Source organism: Mastigoproctus giganteus, chromosome 6, assembly GCF_048544385.1.
Source record: "Mastigoproctus giganteus isolate SK-2022 chromosome 6, ASM4854438v1, whole genome shotgun sequence".
In the NCBI taxonomy this organism is placed as follows: Eukaryota; Metazoa; Arthropoda; class Arachnida; order Uropygi; family Thelyphonidae; genus Mastigoproctus; species Mastigoproctus giganteus.
Window position 1 is genome coordinate 52,775,494 of NC_143580.1, and position 15,670 is coordinate 52,791,163.

Genomic DNA, 15,670 nt, shown 5'->3' on the forward strand with positions numbered 1-15,670 from the left:
TTCCTTGAAATTCGATGGAGGTGTAGGCCTGCAGCGAACAGCCCTTTCCAGCTCATCCCAAAGATGTTCAATAGAATTGAGATTAGAGGACTGAGTGGGCCACTGCAGCAAAGAAAAGTCATTGTCATGTTCCTGGAACCATTCCATAGTGATTTGGGCTTTGTGCACCAGCACATTATCCTGCTGGAAGTAACCATTTGACTGAGGATAAACTGTCAACATGAACATATGCACTTGGTCAGCAATGATGTTTGGGTACGATGTGGCATTCAGACATGAATCTATGGGTATGAATGGACCCAACGTGTGCCAAGAAAACATTCCCCACACCATAACACTGCCCCCACCACCTTGCACAGTAGTCGTCAGACATGGTCCATGGTTTCGCCAAATTCTGAGCCTTCCATCAACATGATGCACCAGGAACTTCAACTCATCAGACCAAGCAACTGTTTTCTAATCCTCAATAGTTCAGTGCTGGGGTTGCTGTACCCACAGGAGGTGTGCTCTCTTGTTCTTCACTGATAACAAAGGTATGTGATGTGGCCGTCGGCTGTTGTAGCCCATTCGCGACAAAGTGCGAATAGTGGTCCATTGCGATATTTCGTTCTGCGCACCAAGGTTGTATTCTCACGTGATGTGCAACATTGTGGCCCGTCTGTTTTCTTGCACAATTCTAGCCATCCTCCTCTGACCTCTCTCATCAACAAGCAATTTTTTTTCCACAGGGGTGCCGTTGAGAGGATGTTTTTTGTTTGTTGCGCCATTCTCAATACACCCTTGAAACTGTGGTGCGTGAAAAGTTCAGGAGAACTGCCATTTCAGAGATGCTTTGTCCAGCACGTCTTGCACCTGCTACCATGCCACATTCGAAGTCCGTTAGATCACTCCTTTCCCCCATTCTTGCTACGGTTTGTACACTTAACTAATACTAGAAAGGTTGTTCTGCTGCATTTATATCCATAACGGTGGTCATGTGACTTGCAACGCTGTGGGACAAACCATTTGTGTGCACAGCAGGGGTGTACTTAATAAAGTGGCAGCACAGTGTAGATTAAATACAATTAATATTAAAGGCAAAATGGCTTTTAAATGCAAAATGATGCAAAGAAGTCAGCCTTGTCAGACATCAGCTTTAAAAAATATATATTAAGTATATTTTTACTACTGTAACAATATTTTTAAGAAATTTGTTACAGTAGTAATTTTGTGTTTATTTCATACTTCTACATTTCCACATTTCAGAAGTATGAAAAAATTACTACCATATTTTTCTCATCCTCCCCATTCCATGTTGCATGATATAAAACAATTTCCTAGAAGAAGAAAAAGAAATATTGGCTTAATGCAATAAATTAAAATTGCAATAATTTAAATGTCTTTCAGGTAAAAGCAATTTTTTAAAATAACTGAAATCTCAAAACTAATATAAATTTTTATTTTCTGTTTAGATATCTACATTGATTTTAGCAATGGATAACACCATCAATTTATTTTAAATTAATATATGAGGGTAATTTGAAATGTTGTTATTTTGAGTTTGAAGGAATTGGGAACTGGCCTTAAATTTTACAGTTTTCCTAATGTGCCTTTCTGTTATATACACATTTGTGTGAAGAAACTCAACAGTGAGCTATACAACATGCCTGCCCACAAGTCTGCCATGATACTGGCTCCCAAAAGAGAGGTGAGATTTGAACTGACTGAGCACCTATCCTCTTCACTAGATGTGGGGCCCAAGGAACTTCTACTTGTTCCCAACAATTAAAGATCACCTTGTAAACATAAATTTTCTGGTGATCAGATTATGGTGTTTGTCTGATTTTCTGGTAAAACCCTTCACACAAAGCAGTTATAAAAAACCTGATACACAACCCTAAGAATATCAACAGTAACTGTATATAAAATTCAAAGGCCAATATATATTTTAATTCCTTAGAAGTCAAAATGCAAACTTTCTGAATGACCCCATAAATTTTGATAAACTAATTAATTAAAATATGGTCATAATTTCCACATCTGATCTGTGAAGTGCAAAACACCTTCTGGATCATTCTTAAAAAACATAAAATAACCTTGTACCATTGCCATACTAATATCCTTCCCATGTTTCCTTGCTTCTCGCCCAAATTCCACTGCTTTCTCATGTGGCTGTTCAGGATAAAACCGCTGGTACATCTGTTCAAGCTGATGATCAGTAGCATAACCAATATATTCCTTCATGTCGACACGACCTGGTCTAATTAAGGCAGCATCTAACCTATTAAAAATGTAAGAATTCCGATAAATGTTAAATTTCAAAAAATTTAATGTGTCAATAATGATTTAATCACTGTCTCTTTTAAATGTCATTAGTGTCAACTTAGTATTCACATTTGTACTATCTGCACAATGCATATTATACAAGTCCCCCCCCCTTTTTAAGGGAAAGCTATTGCCACAAGCATTGTGTATCTGGATGTGTTAGAGAGTTTCCTTATGCCCCAACTGCAGGATGACAATGGTAACTAACAAGATGGAGCTCCACCATCTTAGCACAAAGAAGTTATGCATACCTGAGGACCAATTTTGTGGCCCCCACAATCTCCTGATCTGATTCCTGTAGATTTTACACCCTGGGGATTTGTGAAAGACCAGGTGTATGTTCCACGTATACCAGGAACCATTATGCATCTCTGAAGCAAGTGACTGTGTTGACAGAGATATGTTGTGTCTGAATATGGGAGGAATTTAATTATAGGTGGGAGCCTAACTAATGGTGCCTACATCAAAAGTGTAATTAAAACTTGAAGATATCCTCTAATATCTGGACATGGTTTCAGGTTTGTATATTCTATTTACACAATGTGTAAGGCGCCTCCGTAGCCAGGTGGGAAGGAGCAGCAGTGCGTAGCACATGCTTCTTGATTAGACCGGGCTTCGAGGCCGTTACCACCAAATACGAAGGAGGTGGAAAGGTTAAGGAATGACCACCGCATATTCCCGGAGCAATATGGCCTTAGTTGCTAATGCTCCTAAAAACCAAAATAACAAATAACACAACACAATGTGTAAATAGGGTACATGATAAAAAAAAAAAAAACTTTAAAAAATTTTATTTTTGCTATATTCTGAATTGTTGTGCCTGTACCTTACTTCATATACAAAATGCATATGGTATTGTATAAACTGGTTATAACTATAAAACAAATTCAAATGGTCTGCTGTAAGTTTGTGCTAGGACTGCAATGGAAAAATAGCAATTAATGAGGACAAATGGGCCCGTTGTACTGGGATCCATGGTGAAAGAAGATTAAGTGTTAACCAGTAAAAACAATTTAATTACAAATAGATACAGAATATCTATGATTACAAATAGATACTGTAGCTTTTGAGACAAATCGTGTCTCTTTTACAACAGAATCTGAACTTCAGAATTTTATATGCAATTAATATCGTGAAAAAAAAGAGTGCAGCTGTTGCTTTGAGTAAACAAGAATTTTCTGTACGTAAAATAGCCATTTGTGATAAGTGTAATCAAACTATGGTTTTGCTGCTGCTGCTTTCAGAAAAAGACTGTTAACAGGAGAAAAGTAAGTGGAAGAATGAGTGTCTACAGCACCCCATGACAAATATCAAAGCATTCTTGCCTTATCTGTAGACCTAAAAATTACACATGGAGCTGGAGTAAAGGAAAGTTATGTTACTGTTAAAAGACAATTATCCGAACACCAAACAGGGATTTGACATATCATTCTAGAAGGATGCGACTTGACTAACACAATGAGAATTCAATGCTTAAATTGGGGTAAAGAGCATGCTTATTATGCCTATTTTACTTTTATAATATTTTAAATCTGTACAGTTAGATTTATAAAATTTTGTTGTTTTTAAAATTTATTTCTAGTTATTATTTTGTAGTAACTAAGTCAGCTGATCTAATTTCAAGATAATTACAGATTACTAATCTGGCTTCATAGGCTTATTTAGTTATATGCAGTATATAATCTGCTCTACCATTAATATCCAGACACCTGCATATCTACAAATAACTTTTATTTACAGGAAAATACTAATGATGTGCTGAAACTGCTAGCCTTTATGAAAACCTCTAGTCTCATGGAACACTCTCCAGTTTTTTCTGTAAATGTCCTCTAATATGTTCTGTTATTTGGCCTTCAGAGCCTCAACCAGTTCAGCTCTATTTCTCCACGCACCCACAATCCAATTTAACTCAGAGGTTCTCTATAGGATCAAGGTTGACGCTCTGCACTGGCCAGTTCAAACTTTCAAGCACATGTCCCCAATCAGTCTGTCACAACATGAGTAGTGCGACATGGAGGCACTGTCTTGCTGATACAGGTATGGGCCTACCCTGATGTGCTGCCACAATACAGATAATGCATGGCTGTCCAGGATGTCTAGACAGACTTCAGTATTCTTGATCTTGTCCAAAACAACCAATGGTTCCAGGCCAAATCATGAATAAGCCCCAGACCATCATGCTGCCTCTGTCACACCCAGGCACAATTGGGAGATGGTAGACCATGTACTGTGACTCTTCACTCCAAAGCCTGCCATTCTTAGTGTACTTTCCAAGAATGGCAAGCTTTATGCCAAGCTAGACTGTGTCTGGCATTAGTCGGGGTGCTCAATGGCTTGTGAATGGCTGCACAACCATGGTAACCCATATCATGCCATGTCCTGTGCACTGGTGCTAACATGTGTACCAATCATCTCACTGAGGGCCTGTGTATGCTGTGACACTCACACACCATCAATCTGTGTTCCAAGCAGATGATTCTTTGACAGGAGAGCTCCTGCAGAGTTCTGTCAGCTTTGGAGGTTTACCAAGTTGTATCTTGATGGTTTCAGCAACAGTCTGTTTCCATTTGCAGATCACATCAGCACTCAACTGGCTAAGGAACTTGAGTACTGTTGAAATTTCACGTACAAACCTATTGCTTATGTGGCACCCTCGTCGTATTATTCCATGATGGAAGTTTGTTAACTTCATTGATCACATCTTCCATTCATAATCATACTACTGTCTCCTGAAAGGCCTATGAACATATAGTTGTGTCTGATGTGTGGTGCTCAGGTAGGATGTGACCAGATCAGCAGAAGGGCAGCCAGATGTTAATGGTAAGGCAGTGTATATATCTTCACAATTTAAATAGACAGGTTAAAACGTGACCAAAGAGAGTGAACAAACTTTTTCTAAGATGTGCAAAATCAAGATGGTTACACTACATGGAAATAATATGGATTATGATATTGTCACCAACATATGCAAAGTAGCAATGTGGATAGTGTAGTAAAATAAATTATAGAGTATAGTGGTGGTGACAGCAGCAAGTGAACTTAAAGTTAGTGTTCTGATTATTATTATAATAATAACCAAGATTTATTCTTGCTTATTCTGTACTCAAGGGAACCATTGTAAAGGAAAACAACGCCTTTTTCTGTTTATACCAGAAGTGAATAAAGGGAACAGCTATTAACGAAATATAGTAAAAGAAAAATAAAGCATATAATATGCTTTTTATTACACCAAAGACAACTAGTTACATTTCAACTGGAAACCAAAATGAAATAACAATGCAGACCGTCACTGAATTTTTTCTGCTAAGAACCATGAAGTTTTATCCTTGCTTATCCTGGACTCGAGGGAACCACTGTAATGGAAAACAACCCCCCCTTTTTTGTTTATACCAAAATTCTTAAAGAACTTTGATGTCTTCTGGCCACTAAAACAAAATGTCCAAACTTGAAAAATGGTTTCATTCTGCAGCATGAAAATGTGCCACTTCACCAAGCTTATCTTGTGTGACAGCTTATCTTGCAAATAATTATGCTGAACTATCACCAAATTAGTTTTATGCAATTTTTGGTTATTTTCAAAAAATGAAGGTAGTATATGAGGCAGAAAGTTTGGGAATCATTTATTAATGTGAACAGCAGTTTTCCAGTTTCTCAACAACAACTTATGCAAACAAAGAGTGAATCGATTGTTCAGAACTTTATACAAAAGAAACCACTGAAAATCAGTATGTAGTTTGATTTTTAATTTGAACCTTTTCTCTTTTTAATTTTTATTTATTTTTAATTCTGTCTCATAACAAAAATTGATGTTTATACTTTTTTTCCTAAATACACCTTGTATAAGGTTACTATTTTTTTTTTTTTTTTTTTTCATTTATGAATTCTCTATAATATGGTATTCTTGGGCATTTGAATGTGCATGTTCTGTAGGATTAGACTTTATAATATCTATTCCTTTCTTTCTTTTTAAATCCAAAACAGCATAACTTTCTGATGTTGTGATAAGCTTTAACCATCACTAACCTTTCTAGATAGTTTGTAGTCATAAAAAGAATCCTGGCTTCAGATGAAGCTACACCATCTAACATATTTAGAAGACCACTGAAAGTTACTCGATTTAATCCTTCGTAGGCAACTTTCTCTGTATACATAAAAATGAAAACATTTATAAAAATATGTACAAGTGATAAAAAAAAAAACAAAATGAGTTTTTCATTAAAAAATCTAAACAGATTAACTTGCAAATTATATACTATTTTTTTTAAATTTAAATATTAAAAATTTTTAACAAATATCTGTTAGCTTAAGCTGCAAATAATTTGATATTACAATAATTTTAATAAATATGTAAGATTAAATAATTTCATAACAATAAATAACAAGCCATACAACCTTTTGCTATACATATGGAAAAAAAAAAAAAAAGTGTACCAAAGTTTGTACTACAGAAAAGATTTTTTTCCATAGTGACAATGATTTCTTATGTACAGTATCACTGCTATAACTTGTCTCAAGTGTTGTATTGCAATAAAAAGCACCTTCTACTTAAGAGAAGAATTATCACCTTTTATATGCAATATAATGCCATCAAATCTCAGTTTTGCCTTAGTGCATATTGGCAAAATAGTGATTTAATCCTTCCAAAACAAAAAACTATTGAGACTCTGTATACCTTTGAAGGATAATTTGAAATTTGCATCAGCACTAGTGAAATCTTTTTGTGTGATGATTATGTACTTAGGTCTTTTAGACCCAGATAAAATTTCATCGATTCCGTGATATAATTTCTACTTTGTCCACACAACTGAAACTCACACTACTTTTCAACAAAAATGTTTTCTTTGATTTCCCCATTTAAAATTCCACAAATCTCTTTAGTTATCAAGAAAACAGGAAAAATATTGGATCAAGTATAATAATGTTATTAAGCCTTTTTTAGTTTAATTTCAGCATAAGCAAGTGGATGTGGTCCTCGCAAAACCAGCATAAGAATTTTTGAAGCAACAGCGATTTGTGCACCTACAATAATGATGAGAAATTTGCATGTCACACATTGTTTGCTCAGTGAAGGCATCTGCATGCTATTGCTTGTTTGCATCGGAAAGAAACTACTATAATAGTTTATTTGCATGCAACAAAAAATAAAAGTTCATGCTCCTCACATTGAATTGTTTTTCCAAAAAATATATTTTTCTTTCTTTAGTGTGCATTGCATCTATTAACAAAATTTCAAGAAAATTCATCTATTGGCAGCCTCATTATAAATTGCAAGAACTGGCATCAAACAAAAATCACCATATTGCCCACTGAATAAAAAACTCATGTTACTCATATACATTTGTTTTTTTTTGAAAATGATATTAAAACAGAACCTTTCTTGGATGTGTATTTGATCTTGTAACAAAATTTCAGCAAAAAACCTATTGGCAGCCACATTAGAAACTTCTGAAAAGTGGTGTCTGAACTTGAAACCCACTCCATTGTTACTTTGTGTGCAAAAGAAAAAAAAAACCTTGACCTCTTCACACTAGTTGTTGGAAAATTGTACTATTAAAAATCTTTCTTTGATGTGTATTTTACATAATTACAAAAATTTCAAGGAAAAATTCTCTATTATCAGGGAAACAGGATCAAATGTAATGTGTGAAAATGTTTTATACCATGATTACCCTTGAGATGGTCTTTACATATTGCACATTAGTTCAAAGATGATCCAGGGAATACTGTACCCTTCACTTACCCAGGACAGTAGTTGCTTTATAGAAATGGAAAATATTTTCCATTCCCAACAATAAGGAACACCCTCTCACACTCACACTGTGCTAAAAAAAGATATGGGGGGGGCTGCTCATACAGAACTATTTTTCGAAAAGAAATGCATTCTTTTTTCAATGGTATTGCATCTACTAACATGAGTTCAAGGAAATTTATCTAGTGGCAGTTGTGTTATAAACTTAAGAAAACCAATGTCAAACTGAAAATTTAGCTTGTGCCCAAAAGAAAAAAAAACAGGCATGCACAATCTTTCTATTATATATATTTGATTTAATAACAAAATATCAAAGCCGAATTTTCTGTTGAAAGCTGCATTATAAACTTTTGAGAGCCAGCTTCAAATTGAAAAATAGAAAAAAAAATGCAATCAAATAAATATGATTTAAAAAAAAATTACTGAAACCATAAATATGAAAAGTTGGTTTTGTGAACTAGATACTATTAGTAACGAGGTGAAAAAAATCAAGAAATTTTCATAAATACTGATGTGGTAATGAGTTGCTTTTTTGTCTTCAACCCAAGTGGACTACTAGTAACAACTGCAAGCATGAGTACAATAGGATTAAAGGTCAGTGATATCTTTATAGTACTTATCTTTAATCCTAACACTGACCAATCTTGCAGAAACCTTTCAGAGAAAGTCATCCATACTAATATTTCACCATCAAACTTAGTAGAAGGTTGTAAGAGGCATAGTTTTGTTTTATTACCTGGAATATACTGTTTAGAAAAAGTAGCCCCCCCCCCAAATGGAATGTAATTGCTGTATAATATGGTGAATATTTTTAAGGCATCTTATCTTTCCTGTAAGAAAGTGATAATGGGTTTTTTTCATAATTGCTGCTGTTGCTACTAAAAGGTTGGATGGGGTGAGAGAATTAAAGATAAATATTTATATGCAGTCACATCAAAGCTGCAGTAAAAAACTATCCTACATATCTGCTTATATGAAAGTTACGATTTTAAAAATAATTACTACTATTCCTAACATGAATATAAAATTTTATTTCTACAGTACATATAGCAAAATTCATTGCTGACCATAAAAAAATTTCAGTAAACAATCTCTACTGGCAACATTTTATAAGTTAAATATAAAGTTGAGGTGTGAAAATCAGTCAAGTGACCATTAGATTATAAGTTTGTTTTTTTTTTTTTTATTTAAAGCTATTGTAATGCATTGATATCTTTATGAAAAATATTCACAATTGGCTTCACTACAACCTTTTAATTTGGAATAAACTACCCAATATCCAAACACATGCTTGTCCATAGCTGAATTTTCATATTTCAAATGGTAACTGATTTAAGATTTTTAAATAAAACAGTTTAAGAAGCTTAAAACTTAGAAGGAAGTTTCAAGGCCATTAATAGCAGAACTTATGGCCTTTGCTATACTAGGACAAAGTCAAAGCAAAGTTTGCACTCTGAAAAACAGAATTTACATCATAATATTGATCTTGCATTTGCAGCACATCACATTTCCCCACTTATTGCAGTACAAATAAAAGACATTTTCCTTACAAAACGTATGTTATTGAATTTTATAGCATAAAGCATTTTATTTGAAGGTGTTTGCACCCGTATTTTAAGAATAGTGTTATCTCAAAAAGACAACACTATATTCTTAAAATATTTACTGTTGAATTATTATTTTTTTCATCTTTAGTTAGTATGTTTTGCTGATAAAGGATGGTATTAGCTGCAAAAACATGGTGAAATATGTATAACGCAAAGTGTAAATAACATGGGAGATGGATGTTTGAACAACAGCAAGCAAATTTTAAATTTGTACTGGAAATTGGAAATGGCATGAAGTTGAGAGTGATATGAATTTATCATGAAACCATCATTATAAAGAACAACCTCAACTTTATCATAAATTTGAGACATATGGTGCTGTGCAAGTAAAGATCTGAGAGATCCCACTCATCAACAGGTGCGGAAAATTTTGATTTGGTGTTGCAGTGATCTGCTCGATCACAAAAATCTGTAATGGCAAATCTGTTGAGACTGGAATCAGCAGAGCAAGCGGAAGTCATATGATCACTGAGAAGAGTTTTGTGAGTAGTTTAAAGTGAAGATGGACAAGGATGAAAAATTTTGTCAAAATTGGATGGTTGGATCAGACAGTGTTCAAGCTTGATGGTACAGTGAACTGAACACAATTGTGTGCATAATCCAAACATATGTACAGAAGGCAGTGAATTTATCAGGAGTTACAATCTAGTGTGTTGTCTCATCCAGGGGAATTGTGCTGTATTTTTTTGAAGGGGCAGTTACCATGATATGTACCTTCACATGCTTAATGTATCCATCATGCCCACTACTTTTGAACTGTATAGCGATGAAGTAGTACCAATGGGACAGAGCATCCCACATTATCACTATGATATCAGGGCAAATCTTGATAATTATTTTGCAGACCAGTGGGTAGGCCGATAATGAAGTATTCATGCACATTCATCTGATTTAACCCCATGTTACTTCTAGGGCTACCTGATGTTTACTACCAGTCAGGTGTGGCAAGTAGTAAATGTGGCTGGTTTACTACCAGCCACACTTCAACAATTAGAGGATAAAATTAACCAAGCGTGTGAAGCTATTCCAGCAGTTACACCGGAGAATGTTTGTCATTCGGTTGTTTGCCACTGCAAAGTTCTAAGAAGCAAATGGTGGACAATTTGAACATCTGTGCCAGTTCACCACAAGCCATAAACTGCTATTTGTGTACACACTCAATAATAATAGTTTCTGAGGTTTGTAATTTTATTTCCTAAAATATGTGTCTCTTTTTGAGATACTCTGTAGGACAAGAAATGGATGAAGTCCTTACATTATGACAATGATTTCCCAGTTTATGCTGTGATCAGTGTGATTTGTCTAATAACACTATTTATAATGCAGTACATGCAATTTAAATCATCACTCAATGTATTTGTCAGGTATTGCACTGATAAGATGCCCACAAAAATATTTTAATCAATTTATAAAACATTTATTATAGTATTTTTTATCTTTATAGGTATTAATGATAACACAAGCTTAATAGTATTGGGGCCTGGCTAATTTTATCCTTTAGAAATTTGTTTATGCTGAGTTCAAAATGTTTTTGACTAAGCATAAACAAATCTGTTTAATGTTTTTGCTTATGTGACATCCAATCTCAAATTTTTTTTTTTTTAATGTTTTTGAATAAAACATGCAAAATGGTATTGTACTTTATTTTTATTAAGCTGGCAACCAATGGTTACTGACTTTTCTGGTTTGTAAAATAATAAGAGAAGTTTAACTCAATATGATATGTAGAACACTTCCATATGATACTCTCCAGAAATTAAAATGAATAAAACATTAACACAAAATGATTACAGTAAAAAAAAAAAATAAATAAATAATAATAATTGAAAACAATTAAAAAATCAATTGAACACAATTAAAAATAAATTTAAAAAGTTTGTAAATTTAAAAAAAATTTTAATTATTTTTAAATTTAAAAAAAATTAATTTTTAATTATTTTCAATTTAATTTTTTTTTACTGTAAATCATTTTGCATTAATGTTTTATTCATTTTAATTTCTGGAGAGTATCACACGGAAGTGTTGTATGTGTCATATTTAGGTAAACTTCTCTTATTCTTTTACAAATATTGAAATCAGTGTAGAATGTATTGAGCATCATAGCTCTGGTTTATACTATCAAATTGATTTTTATAGTATAATCATGAACTGTGTAAAAATCTGACATATTTTTTACATTTATGGAAGCTTTGTTGTAAAAAAAAGTGAAGGAAAAGATTAAAAATTTGTTAAAAAGGCATATTTTGCACATCTCAGGATGACACTTAGAAATTAGGACAAATTATGGACTCCCTACATTTGTGTCTGAATCTATCAACTGCTATAAAGCTCCAACACACACACACACACGGACCTGACTTACCTATATCGTCTCCATGAGGAACTTGATACAATTTTGTTGTGGATAAATTATAGGCAAGTGCACTTACACTTTGAATGTAGTGTACATGGCAAAAGTGACATTCCCAGCATGAAAATATGTGAATGGCAACAGTCGCACAAAGTTCAAAAGCACTGTTTGCAACTAAGAAGTTGCAAAGAATGCTTCTGAAGAAGAAGAAAAATACCAGTGAATGAAGACAGTATTGAAAAGTATGTTCAATAAATTTCTAAATTAGGAAGTAAGGTGAGCTTGAAGGTTAATTTCTTGCAATTTCATGTGGAATTTCTTACAGAAAAGCTTGGTTTTGTTAGGGAGAAACAACAAACAATTCCACCAAAATATAAAGATGGAAAAAAATTCTCTAGAGAAGGTGGAATACAAAAGATGACAGGTTCTAGTCTTTGAAAAGGGAGATGTCTGCCCTAATGCATAAAAGTAGGTCCTCAAAACATTAGATGAGACCTAGAATTCACTCTAGGAAATGTGGTAAATCTGCATAAATATTCACTTCTCCTTTATTAATATGCTGTTTACTTTCATCCAGTATTATATAAAAAAATACACAAATTGCTATTTGTATAAATTAAATAAAATTTAGAAAATAAGGAAAAATATTTCTCCCTTTTTCCAATTTGTTGGTAATCCTTACGGATGCATAAAAGTGAAATCATAAACCACAGAAACCCCATTATACAAGTTTCAATTAGATCTGTGTAATAATGCTGTTATATTAATATCTACTTAACATACCAATCAGCAAGCTTTTTGATGGCACAAAAGATTTGAATATAGCAGCGGTTATATATTAATTTTAATCTACGTATACAGGGTGATTCAGGAGGAATAGTAAATATTTTGGGAGGTTATCGTATCGATTACCTCCTGAGTAAAAAAATTCATATAAACGTGTCCAATTCTCAATGGATATGGAGATACAGCTGTTTGAAACTGGTGTGTACAGCTCCCTGAATCAGATGTGACCAAGAAGCAGTTGTAACCTGATGCTGTTTGTATTAGAAGTGTTAGGAATGCCGCAAATCATCACACATGCTGAATACGCTGATATGGTGTTTGCCTACAGTTTCCTAACTGCAGAATACTGGATTCAAGAGCGTTTACTAGTGTTAACACCAAACTGCGTGAGACTGGTACAGTTCCCAGTGTTCATATTTCTTCTGAACATGCAAATGAACAAAATGTGGATGAAATAGAACACATTCTTCAGTTGGTAGAATGTAGTCCTATTAGCACATGAAGAATTTCTACGCATATCGATATTCCACAGACAAGAGTATGGCGAACATTATGTGAGCATGGCTTGTATCCATTTCATATACAATGGGTGCAACGGTGCAACACCTTCAACCAGGAGACGACACACGCAATTGGAATTTTGTCGGTGGGTAAATGCTAATCGCTGATTAATTCCATTTATACTGTTCAGTGATGAAGCTACTTTCACCAGTGATGGTATCAACAACACCCATAACTCTCATAGGTGATCAGATGAAAATCCACATGCCACTGTAGAAACAAATTTTCAACATCGCTTATCTGTAAATGTGTGGTGCGGTATCATTGACAATCAGTTGATTGGGCCTGTTGTGTTACAAAATTGTCTTATGGGGCCCATTTACCTAGAATTTCTGAAAAACGAACTTCCACTACTATTGGAGGATGTTCCCTTGGCTAAAAGGATTGGTATGTACTTTCAGCACGATGGCGCTCCTGCACATTATACCCATCTGGTGATACAATATCTAAATCAAACTTTCCCTGAACGATGGATTGGCCATGGTGGTCCCGTTCATTGGCCACCAAGGTCTCCAAGACCTCACTCCGTTAGATTTTTGTTTGTGTGGATGGATGAAAAGAAAAGGTGAATACAAGAGACGAATTGCTCACTTGCATTTTGGATACTGCTGCTCTTATAAAGGAATGCCAAGATGACTTCAGAAGAACAACATGTCATATTACCACAAGAGTTGCAAAGTGCACTGAGGTTGGCAGTGGAATTTTCAAACATTTATTGTGAACTGTAAAAAATTTGCCAATTATTTGTGTTTTGTATCATTCAAAAAGTCAATAAATACAAACAAGTGATTTATGGTTCTTTAATACCTCTCATAATGGCTTTGTGCATGCCAATTTCAAACAGCTGCATCTCCTTATCCATTGAGAATTGGACACATGTTTAAATGAACTTTTTTACTCAGAATAATCGATACTATAACCTCCCAAAACATTTACTATTCCTCCTGAATCACCCTGTATACACAATGAGTAATCACTCCTTCAGTAACAGCATCATGTGTTCAGACCTTGTGATATAAAGCAGATAACCAGATACATTGGGTTGTTTATATGAGGTGCAATTCAGCATGAGAATGGACAAGAAAGATTATTAATCAAATTTGAACATGGTATGACAGTCAATGCCATGTGCACCAGTATGAGCATCTCAGATGTATCAAGATTGGTCCAATAACCAAATAATATCCTGCCAACAGTGATCCTGTGGTTGTAAACAGATTGGTGATGCGAGGGGCTCACAGAGGCTGACAAGACTTGTGCAGGATAAAGTTTAGTTGGTCAGTCAGTCAGTCAAATAATAACCCAGTACAAGTCAGCCATTTCAGAATGCACAACTCACCATGCCTTGTCATAGATGGGGTATCACAGCTGACAACTGAATCAGGTTCCAATGCAGTGAAACCCAGTTCAATTGCCAAGCAAAAAAACAAACAGGTAAATATTGGAGGACTGGAAAAACAGTTGCCTGGTCTGACAAATTCTAATCCCTGCTGTTTTGTGCTGATGGGATAACTATAATATGGCAAAAAAAAAAAAAAACCCAGCATGGTCCATGGACCCATCCTGCCATATTTTAATGATGCAATGTGATGGCTGGGCAGTACTTTTGTGGTGATACTGACCCCTTGATACCAGTGGAATAACATTTAAATGCCGCAAATTATCTGGAAATTGTTTCCAACCAGGTTCATTCTTTCATGGCGGCAGTATATCCTTGTGCGATTGGGTCCTTCCAACAGAACAATGCACCATCAGTGGTGGCTCGCAACTCTGATATATGGGAGTCATTAACTGAATACTTACCATTAACAGATTTGGGTAATCTTGAAATTTTATTTAAAAATAAAATACATTTTTCTTTTAAAATAAGGTTTTTATTTGTTGAAAATAGATTAATAACTCTTTCATTCAAGTTTGGTGCACTGTTCAAATCAGCACTGCTCACTCTGCAGTTCCTTTGACTCGTTTTGTCACCTCTATTAAAATGCATATTGGCAACCTGCCAACTAAGCATTGACTCAACCACTGAGAGCAAATTGTAAAACAGTCTAGTGCACAGTTCTGTCTATGGTTAAACTTTAAAGTTGAAAATGATTTCGTATTTTTATTCGTTTAGTATTGAAATGATTATTGGAAATAGTTGTTTTCCCACAAACCAAGGGCCTTAGCATATATATGGTTGGGCCTGAATGGCCCGAGCTCAGTTTAATACTTGTATTAAATAAAGCAATTATTTATATATTTTATTATTATTTATTTTTTTGATTATTGAAATAGAGGATGAGTATACTATATGCGAGACCTGTTAATAAA

At 34.4% G+C, this 15,670-nt stretch overlaps 1 protein-coding gene across 1 annotated transcript in view; it reads right to left on the reverse strand.

Moving 5' to 3' along the window:
• Positions 1-1,980: 1,980 nt before the first annotated feature.
• The window catches only part of Bcs1 (mitochondrial chaperone BCS1), a 43,646-nt gene continuing 29,956 nt past the window's right edge, over positions 1,981-15,670 (reverse strand). Inside the window, exons 7-8 of the mRNA XM_090375135.1 lie at positions 6,328-6,445; positions 1,981-2,260 (exon numbers count right to left, since the gene is read on the reverse strand). Of these exons, the coding sequence (XP_090231261.1) occupies positions 2,005-2,260; positions 6,328-6,445 (374 nt within the window). The 3' untranslated portion in view covers positions 1,981-2,004. The remainder of the gene's footprint in view (positions 2,261-6,327; positions 6,446-15,670) is intronic.